Genomic DNA, 22,689 nt, shown 5'->3' on the forward strand with positions numbered 1-22,689 from the left:
TTATTGTTGGTGTGGTCGCTTTTCTAGGGGTTTTTTAAGGAAGGGGCGAGGTGACGTTGACCCAAACAATTCTTCCTCTTCTAGCCTTCCAGTCATAACTTTCTAAATTAAACATATAAAATGGCATTATAATAAACAAAATGGTTGTGTAGTGCAAAAATATAGTAAACATCATTACTTTTTACCATTCTTGTCGGTTTAAATTCTCTCATCGTGGGCTTCATGGAATATTTTGAGGTTTGTGTGATGTATTTGACTTGTTTTTTTCCCAGGTTGTAAAGATTATGAAACTTTAGTGATTTTTAAAAACAAGAGTTGGGTGAAAAAGCTGAAATTTATTATGGATTAACTATGATGCACCCAGGCTCAAATGAACTTACATATCCACTCTAAAATATGATTAAATGTCTCATATGCTTTTTGTAGCCTCAACTTTGGCTGGCTGATTGCCCTTTTATGGTTGAGGGAAGGCCCATTCAAGAAGCTTAAGGTTTTCCTACTTTATCCATTCCAAAATCAGTTATGAAGTATTTGGGTTCATAGTGTGGACAGCTGTGTCCATTTTTCCAAGCAGTTGAACTCAAATATTGCCCCGAGTTTAAATGAAGTTGCTTGGGCCATTCAAAACAACCCAGGAACCACCAGGGCCATAATGAAATTTAATGTCCTGAAACTCAAGTTGACTGTCCACAGTGAGTTCTACATCATTATAGATTTTGAACGGGTCTGCCAAGAAAGAAATACTTGCTCCAAAATCAATACCATCAAATATGACTGAAATCAACAGCTGCCCACATAGCTGCAGTGAATTGCCTTCTGGAGAAAAGTTCAAAATCGAGCTGTTTGGTCACGATGATAAACTGTGTGTTTAGAGGAATCAATGTAAGGCTTCCAAACCTTACCATACATAACAACAATGTATCCAGTGTCAAGCATGGTGGTGGTAGTATCATGGAAACCATCTGTTTCCCTTCCATGGGTACTTGTGCATGGCATGAAGCAGGTTGAATAACTAAAAACGATCACCACCAAATTCATCAACATCACCTCCGATCAACAGCTAAGTAGCTGAAAATTGGACACAATTTTGTGTTTCAGTACGACAATGATACCAAACATCACAACTCGTCAGAATGGATTATGCATGTTCGCATTAATCTTCTGGAATTGGACTTCAAAACATTTATGGACTATTCTTAAAAGCCGGGTCATCTGCCATTTCCTATAAGATGAATGGTCAAATATTCGGCCAGAATTATGCCAAGACCTTTGCCAAGGGACGCAAATGTCATTGGGGTAAATGTATATATTTGAGCTTGTGTGAAAGAAAAAATTCAGTATAAATGTTGACATTTAAAAAATATACATATCTTAGACTGTACATTGTATTAAATATTGTAAAATATATATTAGCACTATTCAAATGCATAATTCAAATCCCAGTACAAATAGGATATTCATGTCGATGAGGGCATGTAAACATCTGACCACAAGTATATAAATGTCCTACAGTCCACCCAATAATATATTGATCTTGATTTTCTCTTTTTCAATTAGATCTATGTGATAAAGGTAGTGAGTCTATGAGGAGAACCACATTATGGCAGTGCTTGCATAAGTCCTATATACCCTAATTTTTCTACTTCATTCCTGCTAATGAGAATCGCTGCACAATAGATTCATGAAAGTTCTTAAAGCCAGTAACAGACAAAACCCAAGAAGTAGGAATATTCTTTTTTTGCTTGAAAATGAGCAGTTTTGAGAAATTTGACAGCGATCATGTCCTTAAAGCTGCTTTTAAATTGAAATTAAGTTCAAACAATTGAAAGCTACAGGGTAAGACATGGTTTCTGCCAGTAAGACTTTAGATGCTGTTGAAAATATTTTGCCAACATTTATCAAACTCTCAGAGCAACCAGAGTTTGCAAAAATGCACCTTTATTTAATTTATCAAATTATCAAAAAAAGAAGAGCATGAAGAGTAGTGGAAGTTTTCTAGCCGTTTTTTTCCCTCTCATCTCTCCTGCTCTTATCCTCCATCCCTTCCTTCCCGATCTTAGCAGGAGGTCACAGAAGAGATGTCACTGCCAAATGACCCAATCACTACCGCAGACACAAACAGCTGACTCAGGGGGAAAAAAGGTTGCACCAGAGGATTCCTATTGCAAGGCAACAGGAATCTGCACCGAAGGGGGGGTTGGTATAAGGAGGAGACAGTGAGGTGGAAGAGAAAATTGGTGTGGGATAAAGAAGAGCGAGTAAGGGAGTAAAGTAGGGGGTTGGGGGGGGGGGTGCTGGTGTAAGTTGTTCATTTCTGGAACGTTGCTTCAGTTCCACTCGGGAATGATGGAAATATTCCGCGTAGCCAAACCCAGAGTGGAAGGTGTATGGTAATCATGTCGGGGAAGGAATGCCAAATATGTGCGTGAGAACGGAGCTGTGACCTGAGAGCTGCAGGAATTATGGGCCAAAATCCCACAGACCCAAAGGAAGCGCACACACCCATATCCAACACATATACACATCATATATTAACAGTGCTCCACCAAGTGCAAATGTATCCCACATAACTTATACTCTGAATCTTAAAACATTCAGTTATACTGGCCGAAGCAGAGCAGCAGAGACCATCCCCTCACAGCAGGCCACCCCCTTAGACTGGAGAAGACACATTGAACGAGTGGGCTAACGTATTGTGAAAGAAGAAAAACTAAAGTACATGCAGACGGCCATAAAATGTACCGCATTTCAAATATATCTCTCAATCTGACAGCATTTACAAGATGTGGTATGTGATCCTCTGTAACAGGTTGTTTAGACTCCAAACTTGGCCACCCAACTGTCAGACCTAAAGCCTTAAAAACAGGTTGTGCTCTAGCAGGAAAATGAGTAAATACTCCCATCTGGTGGTAAAAGTCAGAAAATATTCTTTCACGTGGAAAAAATTTTGGCCTCTGATTTGCAAACGCACACAAACGTTTCCCATTCATTCGTGAGTCTAACCGGCCTGTAGATTAGATTTTGTTTCAATTGAGACCAAACATACAGTCAGGTTTCCCACTTGGTAAAATGCCTGAAACAGAACAAATTATAAATGCATGATTGTTTGGGTTTTTCAAGCAAAACTTCCATCCATCCATTTTCTTCTGCCTTTCAGAGATCTGGTTGTGCTGCTGTTACTAAACCAAATAGGGAAAAGCAAACATCCCTCTGCCCAGCTCATACTGGACGGTTTCAAAGCTCCCAGTGGGATGTGCCTGGAAGACCTTTAGAGGGAAGCGTCCAGGACCAATCCTGATCAGATACACAAATTTACCTCAACAGACTGCCTTTTCTTTGATGTGTAGGACTTCACACAGCTTCATTCATAGGTCAAGTCCAGCCTCCTTTAGAATGCAGCTCCTTTCAGTCACTTGTATGTAGGATTTTAGCTTTCCAGTCATAATCCATGTGATCGTGAGGTTTGGAACGACGACAGACTGGTAGTTTTGCTTTTTGCTGTAGCTATTTCTTGACCACAACAGTCTGGCACAGTGCCCATATTGCTGTTGATGTGACCACGATTAGTCTTTGGCTCCATCCCACCGTTGTCCATGGACAAGACTTCAAGACACTTGAATTCCTCCATTGAGACAAAGACCAACCAACAACCTGGAAAGGGAATGCACCTTTTTCTGTTTGAGAACCTTAGACACTGATTTATAGGAGCTAAAGCTAAAAAAATGGCTGTTGTACACTCTAATGCACATTAAAAGTTAGGGCTTGAAGACAACAGGACATTGTAATCCACAAAAAGCAAAGTCTCAGAGGTTCCCAAACAAGACATACTCCTCTTTACGCTTAAACCTTGAAATCTAGTCGATAAAAATCACCAGAAGGTTAAGGACTGTGAAGCAGTCCTCACCATGTCAACACTTAAACTAAGGTTAAGTCTTTCCCAATGCCTATTCCTGACTGGGGACATTACTGAGTATGTCACATGGAGAGGAAGGATGACTGAAATCCACTCATAACACAAACACACACTTTGCACACACACTTGCACACAGGTGAGAACATGCCGACATTCAGGGTTACAGTTGGCTCAACACTCCACCACTGTCAAGTACTTTATTCACAATAAGGTCATTTTCTTCTTTAAAAAATCATTTTAATATACAACACAATTTTTGACAAGACAACTCCGTTTACAGCTAAATTTTGAGCTCTTGAATTCCAGCTTCTCTCGTTACCAAAGCAAGCACTTAGGATGATGGGAGAGAGAAAGATGGCGTGAGAAGGACAGAAAAACACAGTGGGGACGGGGAGTAGGTAGAAAGAATGAGGAGAAGGGCAGGGAAAGAGTGGCAGGAGAAAGGACTATGCTTAGTATGATTTTCTTTGTACTAAGAACCAAAATACTCAAATAAAGTTAGAAAATAACAGTAATAAAAAAACAGTAAGAAAGTAAGAATTAAAGAAGAAAAAAAGCAGAGGTGTACCAGGATGCTGTATCCAAGGCAACCTCGCATGCATGTCTGACGCTTCTGCTCTGTTCTGCCATTTTCACAAGTCCAAATACACAAAAACACACGCGTTCAGAGTGTGTGTGTGCCCCCTTGTTCCAAACGAATGTGCACCTCGTGGGAGGGGCTGTGAAAGGGAGGCTAAGTGGTGGGGTACGGGGAGAGTGGGGTGCAGAGAGAAAGAGAGAGAGAGAGAGAGACGACACGGAGCATAATTCTGTGAGAAGGCGCAGGGAAACCTTCTCCAACATTTCTCCCTCTTTCAGTCCCTCGATCTCCCATCCTTCCCTTCTTGCTTAAGAGCCGAGTAAAGAGTCTCTGTCTCCCGTATCACAGCTCCAGTCATCTTCTGTCCAACTGTGCCACTGTGTCTGCATTTGTCTGTGTAATATATAAATATATATCTATAAGCAATTCCATATCTGTGGAAACCTGTTTTTGGCAGGGGTTAAAATCTGAGGAGCAGAAGCTGCTTTAAGTTTGCTTCAAGGGGACCAAAAAGAAAAAAAAAAAAAAGAGCTTGTGGGATTTTGCCAGGTTGACATTAATACTGTCATTAGTGTACTTTACAAAACATAAATTAGTAGCAGAAGATGAACGTCTTGGGAGAGTTGCGTTGATTCTGCAGTAGGGAATCCTCATTGGTGTTGGCCTGTATGTACGTTGCTGAACTGGCAGGCAATGAGCACAAGCTTAAGAGTCTGTCAGAACGGGCAGGAGGGGGCTGAGTGGGAGATGGACAGAGAGATGACAAGGAGGAAGGAAAAAAAATAAAAAGATGCGCTCCTTTTCGCAACAGATGCACCCATCAGCCAATCAGCCCTGGATTTCCTCCTATAAAGGGTGAGATGCATTGCGCCACCTAGGGGAAGAAGCACAAATAAAGGGATGCTTGTGAAAACAGAAGTGCATCAGGAGAAATGACAATATCATTGAAAATTTCAGTAAATTAAAGACAACATATTTCACAACTTTATTTAATCGTTAATTGGGACGATAAAGCTTTTAGCAAATGAAAATTAAAAAATTTTACAGGAATTGGTTGGCTTCTACAGGGGTAAGCTGCCTTCTCTGGTCAATGGACGGATGTAGTGATGATGTATGATTTGTACAAACGGCCAAAAGCAGAATTTACAACCATGAACAAGATGCAGAAATCCTTTCTGACAAGAAGAGTAAGGAGGTAAGATATAGCATTTAAATTTTTAGCGCTGGTCAGCCAACAACAGGATTACTACACTGAGTTCATCCCCCGAGATGCAGAGACTCTCGACGCAGATTTTATGCTCAGCGTTGACTTCAATGCTGAACAACGCATCCCGTCATGCTGGCTTGTATTTTAAAAATAACAGATGTGCGGAATAACAATGTATCCACTTGTGATTAATGCATGGCTAGAGGGAGCTCAGAGATGGCTCGTTTTCATGGGTTTATGACAGAAATGTTTTGTGAAAAAGGTTGCAGCATCAATGCTATGTGAAACCCAGGTTGCTTTAAAAGTGGCTATAATTTCACTTCCATTTCTGGATCTGGTGTTCCTCTTAAAGCCACCAGTGTTCAAACCAGCGTTCTAGCCAACTACAGTGACACCACTGCGAATAGACCGGGTGGGCCTATTTCAAGGCTTGTACAAGTCACAGCCCATGTTCTAGACACATCTGGGTGTAGTTGGAGTCTTTGAATGGACTTTGCTTCACAATCCTCTAAACGTTGCTTCAATTCCTTCTGTTCATGGACAGTCTTTCCTTCCTATCAAATTCCAATTGCTTTTCTTACAATACATTGCTCTGAATAGTCAGCTTCTTTAGCAATTACTTTTGCTGGCTTATCCTTCTTCTGGAAGGTGACAGATTTTTTTTTTTTTTTTTTACGTTTTCATTAACTGTCAGTCAAGAATATCAAAACGGACTAATTTAAGTTAGTTTAATTTGTCACTTTGTGTGTAATAAGGATATAGAAAAAACATTTGATTTTCTTAAAACTGAAAAATATTTTGATGATGACCTAATTTATTGACACAGTAAGCTAATAACATGAGAGGGGAAATTGAACAGTGATGCTTTCAGGATACCTGCTATCTAGAAATGTACGTGTAGGTACGGGACGGAGATCGTCCCTCTGACTGGCCATTAGGTGAGACGTTCAGGAAATCCCAGATCAGAATGGTGTCGTCGTGAGAACTGCTGATGATCTGAAACTCATCAAACTGCAGGCGGAAAACACGGCCAGAGTGCTCCTGCAGAAAAACAAGTTGCAAGAGCCATTAGAGTGACAGCAAACAGGGTCACTCTAACTGTTTTTTTCTCTACTTCTACAAGTTTTATACAAACAAGTTTTACATTAGACCATAAAATCATTTTTCTGGGTGACGATAATAAATGAAATCATTTTAAACAAGTCCTTAAAAGTGGGATATTACAGCTTGGTGGCATGTGCAAACTACCATTTAGAAAGCAACGCCAAATAAATCTTTTTATTTAAAAAAAAATATTTAAACTTAACTTATGTTAAAGATGCATTTAAAGACTTGCCTTATGGCTCCATTTAGTAGGTTATTAGTTTAGAAAGTAGCTTTAAAAAAAAAACAAAAAACAACAAAAAACACTGATTGGAACAGCTCACCACTAGAGTCCGCAGACATAATGTGCTAGCAGGGGCTCGTGGGTCAAGTGCTGCCTGCAGGTCCCACACTTTTATTTTGCTGTAGAAACAATATGTCAGAAATGTCAGCAAACAATTCTAGTTTCAGCTAAAAAAAAAAAAAAAAAGTCTTGATAAAACCTCACCCATCGTAGGCTCCGCTGACGATCCTTTTGTTGTCGAAGCGAATGCAGCGCACCAACTCCTCGTGACCTTCCAGCACTCGCAAACATGCCCCGCACTCGATGTCCCATAACCTGCAGAAAGAGAAGACAATATTAACTTTAATAGCTTCCATTAAACGGCTCAGATATGAAAGAATGACACATAAAAACATAGCTCATCATTTAAATAATAAATAATAGCTTTGAGTTGCTGTTCTGATGTCTGTTTTCAGGTTGGAATGCTCAGGCAATCTGCTACTTATACAAACCTTATTAAAACAATACCCAAACTGTAGAAGTATAAATATGATCTTCAATTACTTCAGTTGTCATTGTATTTAAAATGTTAGGACTTTCTAAAGAGACATGTTCTGATTTAGATCATCTGTCTTTTTATCGCTCCCTACATATGCTTGAATGACCTTCATAGAATTCCCCTAAACTTGTTTCAAACTTCATACTTTTCCAGAATGAAATTTCCCTCAAATTCTACAAATTTGAGAAACATGATAATGCCAAAGTTGGTCTCCAGTTCTAGTAAATGGCTACTGGATCAACAAAGGACAGCTACATTTCAATGTGATGAATTTTGACTCAAAACTGGACCAGTTTTTCTACAAAAAAAAAAAAAAAACTGATGTTGACTGCTTTTACTGTTATTTTTAAGAAAAGCTACATTCTTTTAAATCAGCTATTTAAAATACAAACCAAACAACGTCTACAGGGTGAAGGAAAAAAGCTGTGAAATGGCCCTTTTCTAATTTATGAACAAGTGTGCATTTGTGAATGCACTCAAATATTTTAAATTATCAAGTATGTCACAATCTTATTAAAGGTATAATTCTGAGGATTTTTATTTTATATTGCAAATCAGATCAAAAGAATTTCTCACATTAGCCTAACTCCTGCAAACAAAATAAGTCAATTTCAGACAGCAGTGCTGGAACGCCAGACATACCGGATTGTGTTGTCAGATGAGCCGCTGACTACCAGACGATCTCTATACTGTAAACAGGCAATCCCCCGCTTGTGACCATTTAGAGTGCGCACAAACTCACAGGTGCTGGTGCTCCACACCTATGTTGGACAAAAAGCATTTTGAATTTATGAGCAGTAATGAAAGCGTGGAAGCACTGAAACTGAATGAAAGCATCAACAAAACTTAGATTTTAAGACGACAAAATCACTCATTTTATTAGCCCACCTTGATGGTGCGGTCCCCTGAGGCAGACACAATATATTTATCATCGAAGTCAACGACATTGACAGCAGCACGATGTCCAACAAGGACGCGCCGCAGGCTGATGTCAGTAGGCGAGGCCATGTCCCACACTGCAATCGAGCGGTCCTTGGAGCAGGTGACCATGAGACCATTTGCGAATCGCAGGTGAAGAACAGCCTCGTTGTGATGGATCAACGTGTTGAGTACCTCACCCGTCGTGACTTCCCAAACCCTGCAGAGACGTACAGAGAGACCGGCAGAAGGTGGTAAATAGACAGAGAAACAAAAAAAAAAAAAAATCTGAATATCGTTCCTTGGACAGTTGTTTTTTATTTACTTATTTTTCTAACTGATGATGTGATAATCTTTATCAGGATCAAGACTGAAGCTTATTACATTAAGTCCTGCCATTCAAAACAAACTAAAGCGTATGGTGATGATAGCTTCACCATTTCCATCCCATTTTGGTTGTTTTGCATTTCATTTCATGTGGAAACTTGCACCTGGCAGGTGAACAGCAGATTGGTTAAAAAAAAAAATCTTTATTTTAGTCCAATTTAACAGCTAGTGCAGCTAGTCTTCTTTTGAAAGGCAAGCTAATGACATTACTGCCACCTAATGTTAGCAGCAATACATTACAACCAAATACCTTTAAAGACCAATTAATTTTATTTGAAAATCTGAAAATCAGTGGCCACCTCTAAATGACAGGATAAAATGGAATAGGATAAGACAGAAAACAAGAAGATGAGAGTGAAAATTTGTGAAAAGGGGAAGAAATAAGAATAATGGGAGCAGGATTGAGTAGGAAAGAAAAATAAGATGACAGCAGGAAAAATGGTTGGAAAAAAGATAAGAACATATAAAGTGGGAAGACATGAAACAGAAAAACAAAAATGGAGATGTGTGTGAGAAAGAAACCTGTTTACTGTTTCTACCAAGCAGACAAGCGCCAATACCAAACAACTGCAAAGAGTTTGCATGTGTGAACCCACAGCTGCTTATTGCCAAACTGCACCGCTGGGCACTGAGAATCAAATGCAAAACACATTGGAAAACCTAACAACTAAACCTCCAAACAAAGTGCCCGTCAAGCTGTTGCTAGGGAAGTGAGGTCATATTTTCCTTGGATATTATCCAGCAGGCACGGCTGAAGTGTGAAGTAACAAGAATTAAAATTGAGCTTCTGTGTGCAGTAGCCAAGCATATGTCAACATAAAAACCCACACCAAGCCTTTGAGTACCTGCAGTGAAACATATACAAAAATCTTAAGCAACAGCTTTGAATGAGTAAACTTTAATATTCATATCCTGTTTCTTCTAAATGTGGTTATTGCCAAGCTGCGTGTTAACAATTAGGAGTAAACGAACAGTATCCTAATACATCCTATTTTGGGGAAAATTGTACCATCATAAAAAAAGCTATACGTTATTGCTTTTTTTGTAACTTAACTACACTTTCCATTTGACTCTGTAGAAAGACTTCAGTGAATAATTTTCATGCAAATTTGTCATGCAAGGCACCTCTGCTAGCACAGCAGAAAAATTTCCCATTTGTGGCTTTCCAACAGCATTTGCTCTTTAAATCTAGTCATGTTGTCATACTCATAGCAACCACAAACATCCTGTCAGCTAAACAGCTAACAGCTTACCATTCGGCACACTGTGGACTTTCAGTTTGTTTAATAATTTTCCTGGAAGATAGGTTTGGATTGTACCCAGATGTACATCTATACAATTGTTGAAACTTGTCATAAAAGTGGGTGAGAAACAAGTGAAATGATAAAATGTAGGTTCAGAACTTTGGCTTTACTTTATCTGATTAATATACTGAGCTTTGCTACAAGAACAGGCGTCAAAAGTGGGCATGAAAAACATTTGAGTATTCGCTGAGGTATTGCATATTTGACAAAATGGATTGCTTAGTGACCGTGGTCATAGGATTTCCTTGATCCAGAAAATGGGAGCAAATCAGTCAATTTAAAAGGAATTCAATGCATAAGATGCAATAATGTTGAATAAGGTCTAACCACTATGGGTTTTAGAAAAAAAATATTTTTCAGCTTTGCATTAATGCAGTGAAAGTCTGACCCCCATCAGCCAGTGGGGGCTATAGATGTCTGGTGTGATGCTCTACATTCAGCCATGTGGGAGAGTCCTGAGCTCAGCGATGCGCGCTGCAGTAGCATTAGTCATCAACTATTACGTCGTTTAAAGCAGCACAACAAGTTTATGAAGCAGGAAACAAGAAACATAAAAAGTAAATAGGTTTGCAAATAAATAACTGGAACTGCCAAAATAAACATTTTAAAGCTGATTTGTCAACTAAATGATCTAATTACAAAAATAAATCAATTTAAAACAAAACTGGCAGGTAAAGTCTAAATACCTATATAAAAACAAATACCTATTAAACGTAATTGATCCCAAATATATATGTATATATATTTTACCATCAGCTTTTAAAAGACTAATTAAAAATAATTTTGGGGAAAAACGTATAAAGCATTTCATGTTGAGTGTCAGACACTGTCTCATCCTATTAGGATGTTGCATTTAGCGAGTTTGGAGGCAAAGTGAACACCAAACAGGTTTCTGTAATTCCCAAGTACCAGTGTTTTTTTTTGCGGATGGGGGATCTCTAGTCTTGCTGGGGGAGGAATGCTGCCATGCAAGTGTAATTACTCAGCAAAAAGTTCAGGTCAGTGACAAATGTCTAATCTTAGTGGCAACACCAGGTTGATTCTATTTTAGATAATCAATTGTCCTAATATTATGACGAATCGGTGTATAGAAAAGTGATAGGGTGTGTCTACAAAGTTAATAGAGTTGCTCAAAAGGAGAAAAAAAACTAATCGTTTTCAGGCTAATGAGTTATAGCGACTGATGTGAATTATACAACTAAACTGCCTTTGTTTTTATGTCACTGAGTTTATTATGAGTTTTAATACAAATTTGTAAAACAAAGAAATGTAGGAAGATAAAAATCCAAATTATCATAAATACATAATTCTTACAGACCTTCTGCTACATACAAATAATCTGCAGACAAAGTCTTTGTTTTCAGTATTCAAAGCATTTTATAAAAATTTTATATAGCACCAAGAAAATCTATACAATTGTAGCAGCTTGAAGTTCTTTCAATAATGCTAATTATTCTTACCCTTTGTGACTTATTTGTTTTTCCAAAAGGCCAAATTCTGGTGTCTGAAAGCTTGCGACATTCAAACTAAATAAGTGTCGGACATCTTTCTATTACGACAACATTCTTTTGAAATTAAATGTTTGAAGAGTGCAGTTTTTGGAAAGCACTCTTTCCAAAAACGCTTGGGTAGCCAAGCTGATAACCTGACCAACCATCTCACACAAGAACATATCTACAAAGGGCGATAATATTCTGCGCAATAAGGACAGTTTATATGAACTGCAACAAAATTTAACTGGTATTTGTGGAAAAAAGAAAATATTTTAAAGACTCCCACTGATTTATCTTAAATTCCATGGTTGTGGCTGCAGTGGAGTTTAATCCTTGACTTTTAAAACTATCTGTAAATGAAAGAAACTGTTTTCGAAATGATCGTCATGAGTACAAGAAAAGCGACTGATACTTCAAGAACCAACTCAAGCACTCACACACCTGTGTTTTGTCATTTACCATAAGCAAGTGTGTATCTGTATATCAATATATGAATGATACTGCACTTCAGTTACATTATCCACTCGTTACAATTTTTAGTTCGAAGTCTTTGTGTTTTAGTGCGACAATGACATTCAGTCCAATGCTTACTATCTAATCAGAATCAAAAATACATGCTGTTCTTGCTGCAGTAATAAGTTTGTCATACCTGACAGTCGAGTCAGAAGACCCAGTGACGATGACTCTCTCATCATACTGGAGACACAATACTGAGCCTGTGTGGCCGGTCAGTACCTTCAGACATTCCAGTGTTTGTTTATCCCAGATCTGCGAACGAAAAGCAAGAGAAGGAAGAAGATGAGTGTGTGAAGGGGAGATTCTGGCAGAGAAGGACACTGTGAAAGAGAAAGAATATGTGGTTTTGCAAACGGTGCAGATTTGGGTCACGCCAAGAATGGCCTGTTCATGCAGCCATGTCCTTTCACTGTTTATGCTCCATTTCTCTACTGCTCTGCATGCAAATCAGAGCCATCAGGGTCTTCAATGGCCATGTGTCAGCCTCCTCCATAAAATTTAAGAGTCACTTCTCGCCTCTCACCATTAACCCCTTGTCGTCTCTTGGCTCAGGACAACACCAGAGCCGAATCCTTTTATCCCATAATTCACTGGTGCCTGGTCTAAAGTACCTGGTGTTTCAGCTAGGCACCACAGAGAAGAAGGAGGTAAGCTACTCTGCGCCAGAACAACATTTAATTTCTAAATACATAAACACTGGCTTGACTAAATCAACTGTGCTGAGAATGCTGAACTGCTTTGGGCAACACATTTGGTTCTCCTTTGCTGGTGGTACCAAACAAAGCCATTGGGATCAATGTTAATTACTTCAATGTGTCCATGTGGACCAGTGAGGCAGACAGAAACATATCAACAATGTGTTTAACTGTCTCAGTTCAAGAAAACAGGTTGGGAAGCCTACAATTACTCTGTAAAACTATTCAAGTTAAGTGTAGTGCTGAACTTTAGCTGCTGATGCACTTTAATTTCCCTACTGAGGGACAAACATTTACTCTATTTCTGACCAACTGGCTTTATATTGGAAAGATGAATGAAATTAGAGATTAGGGACCACAGCTGCCTGTGAATGGTTAAAATCTGTGAATACTTGAGACCCCCTCTAAAAGCAGTTATAGCTGCTTATGTTAACAGTTCAAACATCAAACGTACCTTAACATGCGTCAGTACGCACAGTGAAAACTGCCTTAGCACTGCCGCAGAAGCTAACATATACACTCTTCCTTAACTCCGCTCTTGGGGGTTCAGCCAATGAATATCAAGGAAAATGAATGGCACTCCTGGTTTGGCTGCTTTGCAATCACCAACCAGGAACATGTCAAGTAGTGTTGCACCTCTCAGCTTCCCGAACTAGATTTTCTTTAAAATGTTCTAGATGTGCGCTATGAAAAGAATTCACATATATTAGAAAGATAACTGAAATTAGAGATTAGGGACCACTGTACTCGCTACTCAACTGAGCAACGAGTACAAATAATATTAAGTTACATTCCAAAGAAAAATCTGCAAATTGGAGAGTAAACAAAATGTATTGTACATTTTGGCTATATGAATATCAGTCAAAGTATTAAACCTAATGTCATATTTGAAAAAGCGTATGCGGACAATCTTTTTTCTTTTCCCTTAAGCAACTTAAATGTGGTTCCATTTGTGATCTGAATTATGTGGCATTCATATCAATGTGTGTAAAAAAAAAAAAAAAAAGAGGAGGGTGGGAGGACGGGGATACCTTGATGGAGTTGTCCCTAAGGCCACTGATGATCTTCTCATCATCGTACTGGAGACAATAAACACCTTTACTGTTTTCTGAACGACACTGAATCCTTTGCAAGTTGTGTCTGCCACATCGCCAATTAGCCTCAATTGTCTGCAAAGAGGAAGGAAACACAAGAACAACAAAATAAACAAACAATCATAAAACAAAAAAGAAAAAAAACAGGTGCCATCACTAAAATATCAAGAAAGTGAATTCCTGGAATGTGAACGTCGTTGTTATGTTTAACAATACCACCGAAAATTAAATTAAATATCAAATTAATTAATTAAATATTAAAAATTTAATATTTTGTTAATCCATCATAGCAACAGGGTTCATTTTAGTTTAGCATCAATATTAAAATTTGTGCTGAAGTCACACAGAATAAGCAATAACAAGAAAGGCAGATAATAATAATAACTAAAATCATTTTCTGCTGACGAGAGCAAAACATATTTATGTTCAATAATAAGCAGTCTCTGACTAGTAACTTATTCTGATATAAGGAACTTTTGATCCTCTGATTTATGCTGCACTTAACTTGCAACATTTGGTCTTTCTTGGCTGTAAGCTCTGCCAGCAAAGTGAAAAGAGCAAGAAACATGAATTGCTCTTAATACATCACACACCAGCCAAGGTGGAGTCTTACTATATAAAATTTACTTCTTGTAGATAACGCTTGCACAAGCTCGACAAAAATATTTGTAGGGAGCCTCTATTACTCAACTGAGCAGCGAGTCCAGATCAGAAGCCAGAGCAATCTTACTATTGAGTCTCATAGATGGTTACAAAAAAAGGGTTAAATCTAAATACCCTAAATCAAAGATATGGGGATATTACAATAAATGACTCCAATAAACTTCCCAAACAGAAATAAAAAATGAATGCAAGTAAATTATGTACATTTCAAACTAACAATTAAATGTGTAGTTTTTTATTCCTCTGGACACCATTTATGTAAAACAGCCATTTTTTTTAAATGAGGGTGGATAAAATGTCATAAGCACAAAAACAGCATTTTAACATTTTAAATTAAAACTGAACTAATAAATAATCTTTTAAAATAATAAATTAAATTATGCCTTACCTCTATGTCTTGAATGATCTTAGGATAAAGAGAGTGATAGTAGGAGTTGGGCGGGATTTCTGATGTGCGGTTCTTGAACAAATATTTCTCCCTGGGGTATGAAAAAAAAAAATACAATATAAGAAAGGCAAATACTGTTTTTAGTGGAATTTATTTTACCTTTAACAAACTGAAGACAAGAATAAATAATATTTTACAGTAGTCTTGATGTTTCTTTTATCTAACTCCTTTGAAAATACAAGACTAACAACTAACATCCTTTATTGCTATAAAAAATGGTTTTGCTTTTATCCTCACCACTGGTGTCTTTCAGACAGGCCTTTCCAAAGCGGGTCGGTCCGGACCATTCGCTCAATGAGCTTCTTCCACAGCATACCCTCAGAGATTACCCTCTGCCACTCTTTACATACCAGCTCTGCAGCGCAAAGCGAACGTGCATCCAGAAAAGACAGGATGTTCTCTGCAATGTGATCCAATCCTTGGGCTGGACAGAGGGAACAAGCCAAGGCAGCAAATTAATACAATTCTGTCAAGTCAATTTTTGTTTGCCGATGGCTGCGTTTTTGCTTTTTTTTTCAGCAGTTCTGCAAATGTATTGAGTAATTTTGCAGCACAAACTTACAATGTTATTTTCTGTTAAACAGCTTTCAAATGTTTTCAATTCAGATGATTTAAAACTCAATTTACAGGGTAGCGAACACCAGGCTTATTAAAAGTTGTAACCGTGTTGCATTATTGCACATTTGTACCTGGCAATGCAGTGATGAAATCCCTCTGCAGCATGGGTTTGAGGTAGGAGTTGATGTGGCCGTGCTGGTAGTGGCACATACGGGATATCAGCCGCTCGACAAACTCCACTTGGTCGGCCTCTGACCACTGGTCAAACAAGGCGATGCAGTGTTCCTTCTCCTTCTCATAGTTCCCTTCTGATGGACGCTTACGAGACCCTATTACAGGACCGTTAGTAAGCTGAAAAACAATAGGAAAAGCTGATTAGTGAAATGTCCCCTGCTTATTCTGCTTAGTTTATAGCATTTTCATAAGAGTTCAAATACATACAATTTATGTAAGCAGAGATAAATCTGGTGTATGTGAAAACTTGGCTTTTTGTCTTTAGTTTCAAACAGTGTCATGTTATCAGTATAACAGAGTAAATCCTATCCATCTAATGATACCAAGATCCTGATGCCAAATGAGCTAGTTTGAACTGGACCCCATTTTCATTGCGTCTGTTGACACAAGGTTTCTTCAAGTCTCAAACTATATTTAGAAAGTGTAGTGGCTTTTTTAAATTATAATTTTATTTCAACACCTACAAGAACTACAAAAATTAACCTAAGGAATGTTTTGACTAAAGGAACTTTTTCCAAGTCATTTCCTGTGGCCAACTTTTACCCCCTTGGGATCAAACAGCATGTACCCGTGTAAAAACGTATTAATGGGGTCACATTTTAGGCCCAGCTAGGAATAGCACTTTTCTATTACCCCGAGCCTTCGGGATGTACTTGTGCTAAACATTATGAGCATTATATTTTAGCAATTTGTACAACATTTCTGTTAACTTTCACTAAAATCTCACAAAGTGTTTGACACCAATGCTGGTGTTTTCCTTAAATTCAAAAGCAATTGCCACAGAAGCTACATTATCTTTTCCTGACGGTATCAATACACTATACAAACAAACAAAAAAAACAACTTTATATGCCACACATTCATTTTTATATTGGGGTTGTACAAAAATTGTATGTTTTATCCAAAATTGAGATGTGATATTAAGTTATTTCCAGACACACCTTCACCATTGTAGTCTTCTTTGGCGACAGGTCGTCCACTAAGGTCTGTGACTCCATCCCTGACGTGGTCTGTAGAAAAAAAGAGACAAAAAACACAAAGAAAGCAAAGCTTAGTGAAGCCCTTTATTACAGTCTGTAAAAGCAACTTTAGGCATTTAAGAAGGCAGCAGTGTGGACAGAGCTTTGAAAAAGAAGTGTCACAAATGCAGCCAAGGACAGACAGGTTACCGCTGAGATTTCAGATAAGTGAACGCAACAAACAACCGTGTCTGCACACACGCACGCACACACACACAAAGTGAAACAAACGAAGAGTCTAAAACAAAAGGAATCTGTTTTCTGGTCTGTGACGTGGGCTAAGTAGTCTGGACAGGAAATTAAATCGCAAAATTATGGGTATTTCATTGGCACTAACTCAAGCATGGCAGCAGATAAAGAAGAAAGAAGAAAAGATTCTAACCATTTCTAGCAAGGAATCTGGCTAAAATGTATTATTGTTATTATTCAGTTATATCATTTACAATGGGAAATGGTTTATTTACCAAATCATTACCGACAGAAGAGTGAGAAGCTCCTTTAAGATATATATTTATTATGCAAGATTGTTTTAGCTCACATGGACATGTTATGCAACAGTCACAAATTTATAAAATTACTTTCATCATAACTTGTATGATGACAAAGTCCAGCTGCATTCTGAACAAGGATGGGCGTTAGGCACTTCAAATTTTATTACAATAATTAGTATTTATTGCAATGACGTTAAAGTGACAATATAAAAGTACTGACAAATTCATCCTAGCCTTTATGGCATAAATTTGATTGTGCATACTGTCAAGGCAAAAACAGACAGCTTAAAAACTGCAACCATTATTAAAATGAGTATTGCATGTAAAGAGTTACATTTAGTAGTGTCACTACAAATAATGGCATTGAAACATATTTTTGAAAGATGGTTATATGGAATATCATGGAACTACTAGCGGGGGGAAAAAAACATTAAAAAGTCAAACTTTTGTGATATTAAGACATACTTTTAAACAATACTGATCAGCTTTGTGTTTGCAACATATCACAGATTGCTGCTTACACGTTTGCGTGTGTCCAAAGCTCCCAACTCTTGATGTTAGATTAGGTTATCCTTTTAAAACAGTCAAAATTGCATCTGTAGTACTAAAATGTTCACCGAACGCTGGCGTGATCGTGCTGGTTCTTTGAAATTAGCAGAACACTGAACAGAACAGAGTGAACTGAAAACTAAATGACATACAGCTCAACAGTCACATTCTTATTGGAATAAAAAAGACACACACAAATGCTTTACCTTGAAATGAGTCATTACTATTCTTTGTAATTCTTGTGGTGAGTCAGAGCCACACCACAAAAATGGCTTTGATTGGAGAAAAAAAAAAAAAAAGTAAGCAAAAAACAATGAGGTGGTAATAAAATGACAGGTAGTGCTACTGTGGCAAAACAGAAGTCATCAGTATTCTGGTTTATAAGCGCTGGAACAGTTAAATAATGTGCCTCTTCTGTTGAGATGCACCGAAAAGAACAGTCTGCTATACAAAATTGGGCAATTTTGGATTGATTGGTCCTGTCCAGTGACCAGCAGTTAAAAAACTGAAGATGATTAATAAAATCACCATACTGGATACAAACACTCTACGTCTACTGATACAGAACATGACGTACTGAGGGAAGAGTTACAGAATGAAGCGAGAGGAAAGACACAAGGTGTCAGAAGCTATTTAAAAGGAAACTGTGCTTTGATGACATTTAGATGCTTGTGGTTTATTCAAGATGCAGGAAAGCGAAACTTAAAGCAGGACGAAACAAAGGTTTTGAGCTTTTTGTGCCCTTAGTTTGCTTTAATAAATTCTAAAAGTATGGTAAATATTTAGTTAGCTGATAATACAAGATAAAACTCAAAAAATTGTGACATTCCCAATACAAATAATGCTCACAGCAGGAAGCAGAGGAAAATAAAGTAGTGAAAGAGGCTTTTAATACCTATTTATAGAGAAACCAAAATACTGACAAATATTTACAAAACCAAATATTGGAAATTGGTCACAATTCTGTTCGGTGCATCTTTATAACTTGATTTTACTAATCTTGGTGTAAAAAAAAAAAAAAAAAAAGTTTTAAAACCTGAACTGGTATTTTTTTTGTAAAACCTGGAGCCCTTCAACATTTACCAAAGCAGACAGGAGACGCAGCTGGGATGGTCTTGTTGGTGTTCAAGATCATGCAGAGCAGAAGAAGATGAGAACGAACAAATCAAAAACTGACCAGGTTGTGCCAGGCAAGCAAGCAAGCATGTAGCCTGTCAGAGCTTTAAGGAGCCCCCCCCACCTCGACCCTCACACCTCCAGGTAGGAGAGAAATTATTACTCCTCAATGCAAGGTTATTCTCTGGTAGCCATGGGAGTACTTTCTCAATTCCCTTTGAAGTACCTCAATATTTTGAGAATATTCAGCTTATCTAATATCTAGTTTTATAACAAGCAGCTTTGTTTCTTGGCAAAAATTGGGCTACTAGCAGGAGCGAGAGAAAGGAACCAGAGAAGAACCCAAGCTGAGCAGGGGAAAAGGAGAAGAGAAGGTTGGATGGTAATGTGGACTGTGAGTGGGTGCTGTCTGTCTGGACCAGGGTGGCATGAGCAGTCATGTGGAGAGGTCAAAGTAAAAACTGAAAGAATGAAGAGATGGCAAGGGAGGAAGGGAGAAAGGGGGGAGTAGCAGAATTAAGAGGAGAGAGGCAGAACCTGGTTGTGAGCCCGGGTGGAGGGGATGCTCTGCAGGCACCTGAGTGCACACAAACTCTCAGCCACCGAGGAGCAGCCCAGCCAGAGAGAGCGAGGCACAGAGCACTGTGTGAAAGAGAGAGAGGAAGGGAGGAAGGGAAGAGGAGAACGAAGTGTACAGGGTGAGGGAGGAAGAGAAAAGGAAGAGCAAGAAACCAGAGATGGGTCGTAAAGAAAACAGAAGAGGAAGGATGATGAGGAGAGTTGATTGAAGGAAGCCAAATAATTTTAGTGAATGGATAAGTCAATGTATGAACAGATGGGTGAAGTGGTTGAGTTGGTGAACAACAGGACAAGTGAATTATGGTTTCAGTGCAAGAATATAAAATTAATGGGTAAATAAACAGGGTTTGGTTTGAAATTGAGAGAGGGCGAGTGTTTAACCATCAAAGGTGAGGAGAGAAAAAGGGGAAGAGGTGGGGGGGGATAGTGAAGGGAAAAACCAGTATTAGAGCTACACACACATTTGGCACAGTGAGCGTAGGAACACACACTCATTCACACAAAAGATACAGACTGGTAAACACACACGTACACACATACCAAAGCATTAATAGACATGAATAAGGTGGAGATAGGTAGAGGAGAGGGAGGGGCAACGGGATTAATTGTAGAATATTTTCATTTTTATGTTGACAGAAACCCCACCCACTGTTCTGCCATCCCCACTCTCATGAGTGGTTAGTGGATAACACCGGGACAAATAAATAAATAAATATAATCAAACCAATCACAAAGACACAAACTAGGCAGGATTCAAAATTGCTGCCAGGCCTTAAAAGCTTCTGTCCACTTAACCTAAAGAGTTTTTCAGTTCCATGTGTAAATTTCTTGATACCTAATTTAAGAAAATAAGGAAGTGGAAAATCAAAGTCTATAAACAACAGATGTGAATAAGAACTTAAACAAGCAATTCTTTCTACATCTGCAGGTTTAGAACATTTGTTCCTGAATCCATTTGTAGTTTTATGCATTAGACCTCGTCACAGGGTTCTTGAAATGTCACAATTACGTGTAAAGAGCACAGAAACTTCTATTAAGAGCACAATACTTCAATTAATCAAGTTCACACGTCACTTGCTAAATAATATTTCTCTGAACTCCGAAAAGCTTCTCTGTTTTGGGATAAGGTAACAAAACAGCTGTCGAATATTTACTAAGCAACGCACCATGATTAAAAAATAATATAATTTAACATACTGGGCTATATGCGGTAGGTTTGGATTTTATTACAAGAGGAACCGAGAGTCGTTCGGTACTTCTAATGTGTCACATCTATCCAAAGAATTGTATATTAGTTATTTTATGTTTACGTTTAATGAAAAGAAAAGTGTGTTTTTAAATTATAAAAAAGCTGGTGCATTTTTCTCCAACTACGGCCCCGGTAATGTTAATCTTAGCTAACATTTGTTAAGCTAATACAGGCTAGCTACCTAGCTCACAGGGAATGCGTTAACGGTTACCTAAATATCATATTTTTAAATAAAACGGATATTAAGGCAATAGCTACATAGGTACCATAGCCATAGGTACAAATATTCGCTTTTCAGTATGGAGATGTCTGTGAAGAACGCGAGGTATATTTAGCCCGCTAGCTCCGAAGCTAGATGCTAATGCTCGTTGACAGTGGGATAGCTATGTGAATGAAAAGGCAGTACACTTCCTTCTACGCACTTTAGAAATATAAACAGACGATGAGCATTTTGTGACGATAGTCGCTACCTGTAGTTGTGCTTTTTGTATATCTGGTTGACCGCCAAAAATGCTACAATGTGTGAAGTCTGACCACAAACAACATAGTATAAAAGCGTTAAGCGTATATTGACGTGGTTCGTCGCCTCTTAGCCAGTGTTAGCCGGGTAGCTAGATAAGTATCAGACAGGGCCCTGTTAAAGTGGCGCAGCGTCACCGCAGTGAACACTACACCAAGAATTCTCACCAGTCTTCCGGCGACGACCAGTTATAAGCCCTACTACTCCGTCATTAGTTATAACCTCGTCTCAAAACAACACACATTTAATATGTTTTAAATGACCGCCCGAAGCTCTTGTTTGACCATCGGTGTGTTAAACATTCGTAGCGAAATGTACCGATATGTTCAGGCCCTCCCTCTCTTGATTTCTGGTCCCCCTCCTTTCTCCTCCACCTCTCTCGACAAGCCGCTTCAGTTCGCTCCTATCGTCGAATCGAGCCTCGGCGCCTTCACCAAACAAAAGCCTGACAGCTACCTTGTCGGATGTGTGGCGTGCTAACACTGGATTTGATCTTACCATCAGTTCCACCGTTTTGTCTTCCATCTCCGGCTCCATGTTGATGAACCCCCCCGAAAGTCGCTGTGAAAATGGAAACCCAGCCCTGCGTCGGCGGCCCGCAAATTCAGAGACGTCATTCACTTCGCGCAACCACACAGCTTTGGTAGGGCAGTGTTAAAAGGGTGGGTGGGGGATGGGAACGCCCATCTAATAAAGAAGCACGCTGATTGGATGGATTTTGACTAAGGAGGTGTGACCTATCTGCTTAGGCTTTTATTGATTGGCTTACTGCGCTACTAAGGCTTTCCCCGGTGACTCCCCCAAACAAAAAGGCAAATGGATGAAGATGCTGTTGCTATCCTGAAGAGGGATACACTAAGGCAAAATCAATCATCCGCATAGCGTTGCTATGAAATGATGCAGAATGTTGGCCATTGAAACCAGTTGTATGTGACTACAGGGCTGTGTCAGAATTTACATAATACACAGTGTTCAGTATTATTTGCAAATGCTTGGAAAGGTTTTGTTTCTCTGCTTTTTCATTAAAATTTCAATAAAACCATTAAGTTGCAGCATGCTTTATGCTGCAACGTAAGACAGCATGAAGCATTTTCTTGTAATCAGATAACACTAAATAAAAGAAAATGGGACTAAAAACACACCAAGTTTGAAAATGTAACAGCTTTCTTTTAAAACATACTTAATTATTTAATAATACTCTTGGATGTAACAAAGTGTTAAACGCACTTAA

The 22,689-nt window shown here is 38.5% G+C and overlaps 1 protein-coding gene across 2 annotated transcripts; it reads right to left on the minus strand.

Moving 5' to 3' along the window:
* Window positions 1–4,096: 4,096 nt before the first annotated feature.
* On the minus strand, window positions 4,097–22,113 carry fbxw11a (F-box and WD repeat domain containing 11a). Of its 2 annotated transcripts, XM_028008215.1 has the most exons (14): window positions 21,957–22,103; window positions 19,648–19,752; window positions 16,877–16,945; window positions 15,833–16,052; window positions 15,381–15,567; window positions 15,084–15,174; window positions 13,970–14,107; window positions 12,377–12,495; window positions 8,514–8,763; window positions 8,268–8,386; window positions 7,292–7,402; window positions 7,128–7,206; window positions 6,577–6,741; window positions 4,097–5,367 (listed from the first exon to the last, which is right to left on the minus strand). In XM_028008215.1, the coding sequence occupies exons 1-13, from the start codon at window positions 21,993–21,995 to the stop codon at window positions 6,580–6,582; spliced, it is 1,689 nt and encodes a 562-aa protein (XP_027864016.1). In that variant the 5' UTR covers window positions 21,996–22,103; the 3' UTR covers window positions 4,097–5,367; window positions 6,577–6,579. The 2 variants fall into 2 exon arrangements, with proteins under 2 accessions (XP_027864016.1, XP_027864017.1); XM_028008216.1 differs by lacking the exon at window positions 19,648–19,752 and having other exon boundaries at window positions 21,957–22,113.
* Between the last annotated feature and the right edge of the window lie 576 nt (window positions 22,114–22,689).

This window comes from Xiphophorus couchianus, chromosome 23 (genome assembly GCF_001444195.1).
Source record: "Xiphophorus couchianus chromosome 23, X_couchianus-1.0, whole genome shotgun sequence".
NCBI lineage: Eukaryota > Metazoa > Chordata > Actinopteri > Cyprinodontiformes > Poeciliidae > Xiphophorus > Xiphophorus couchianus.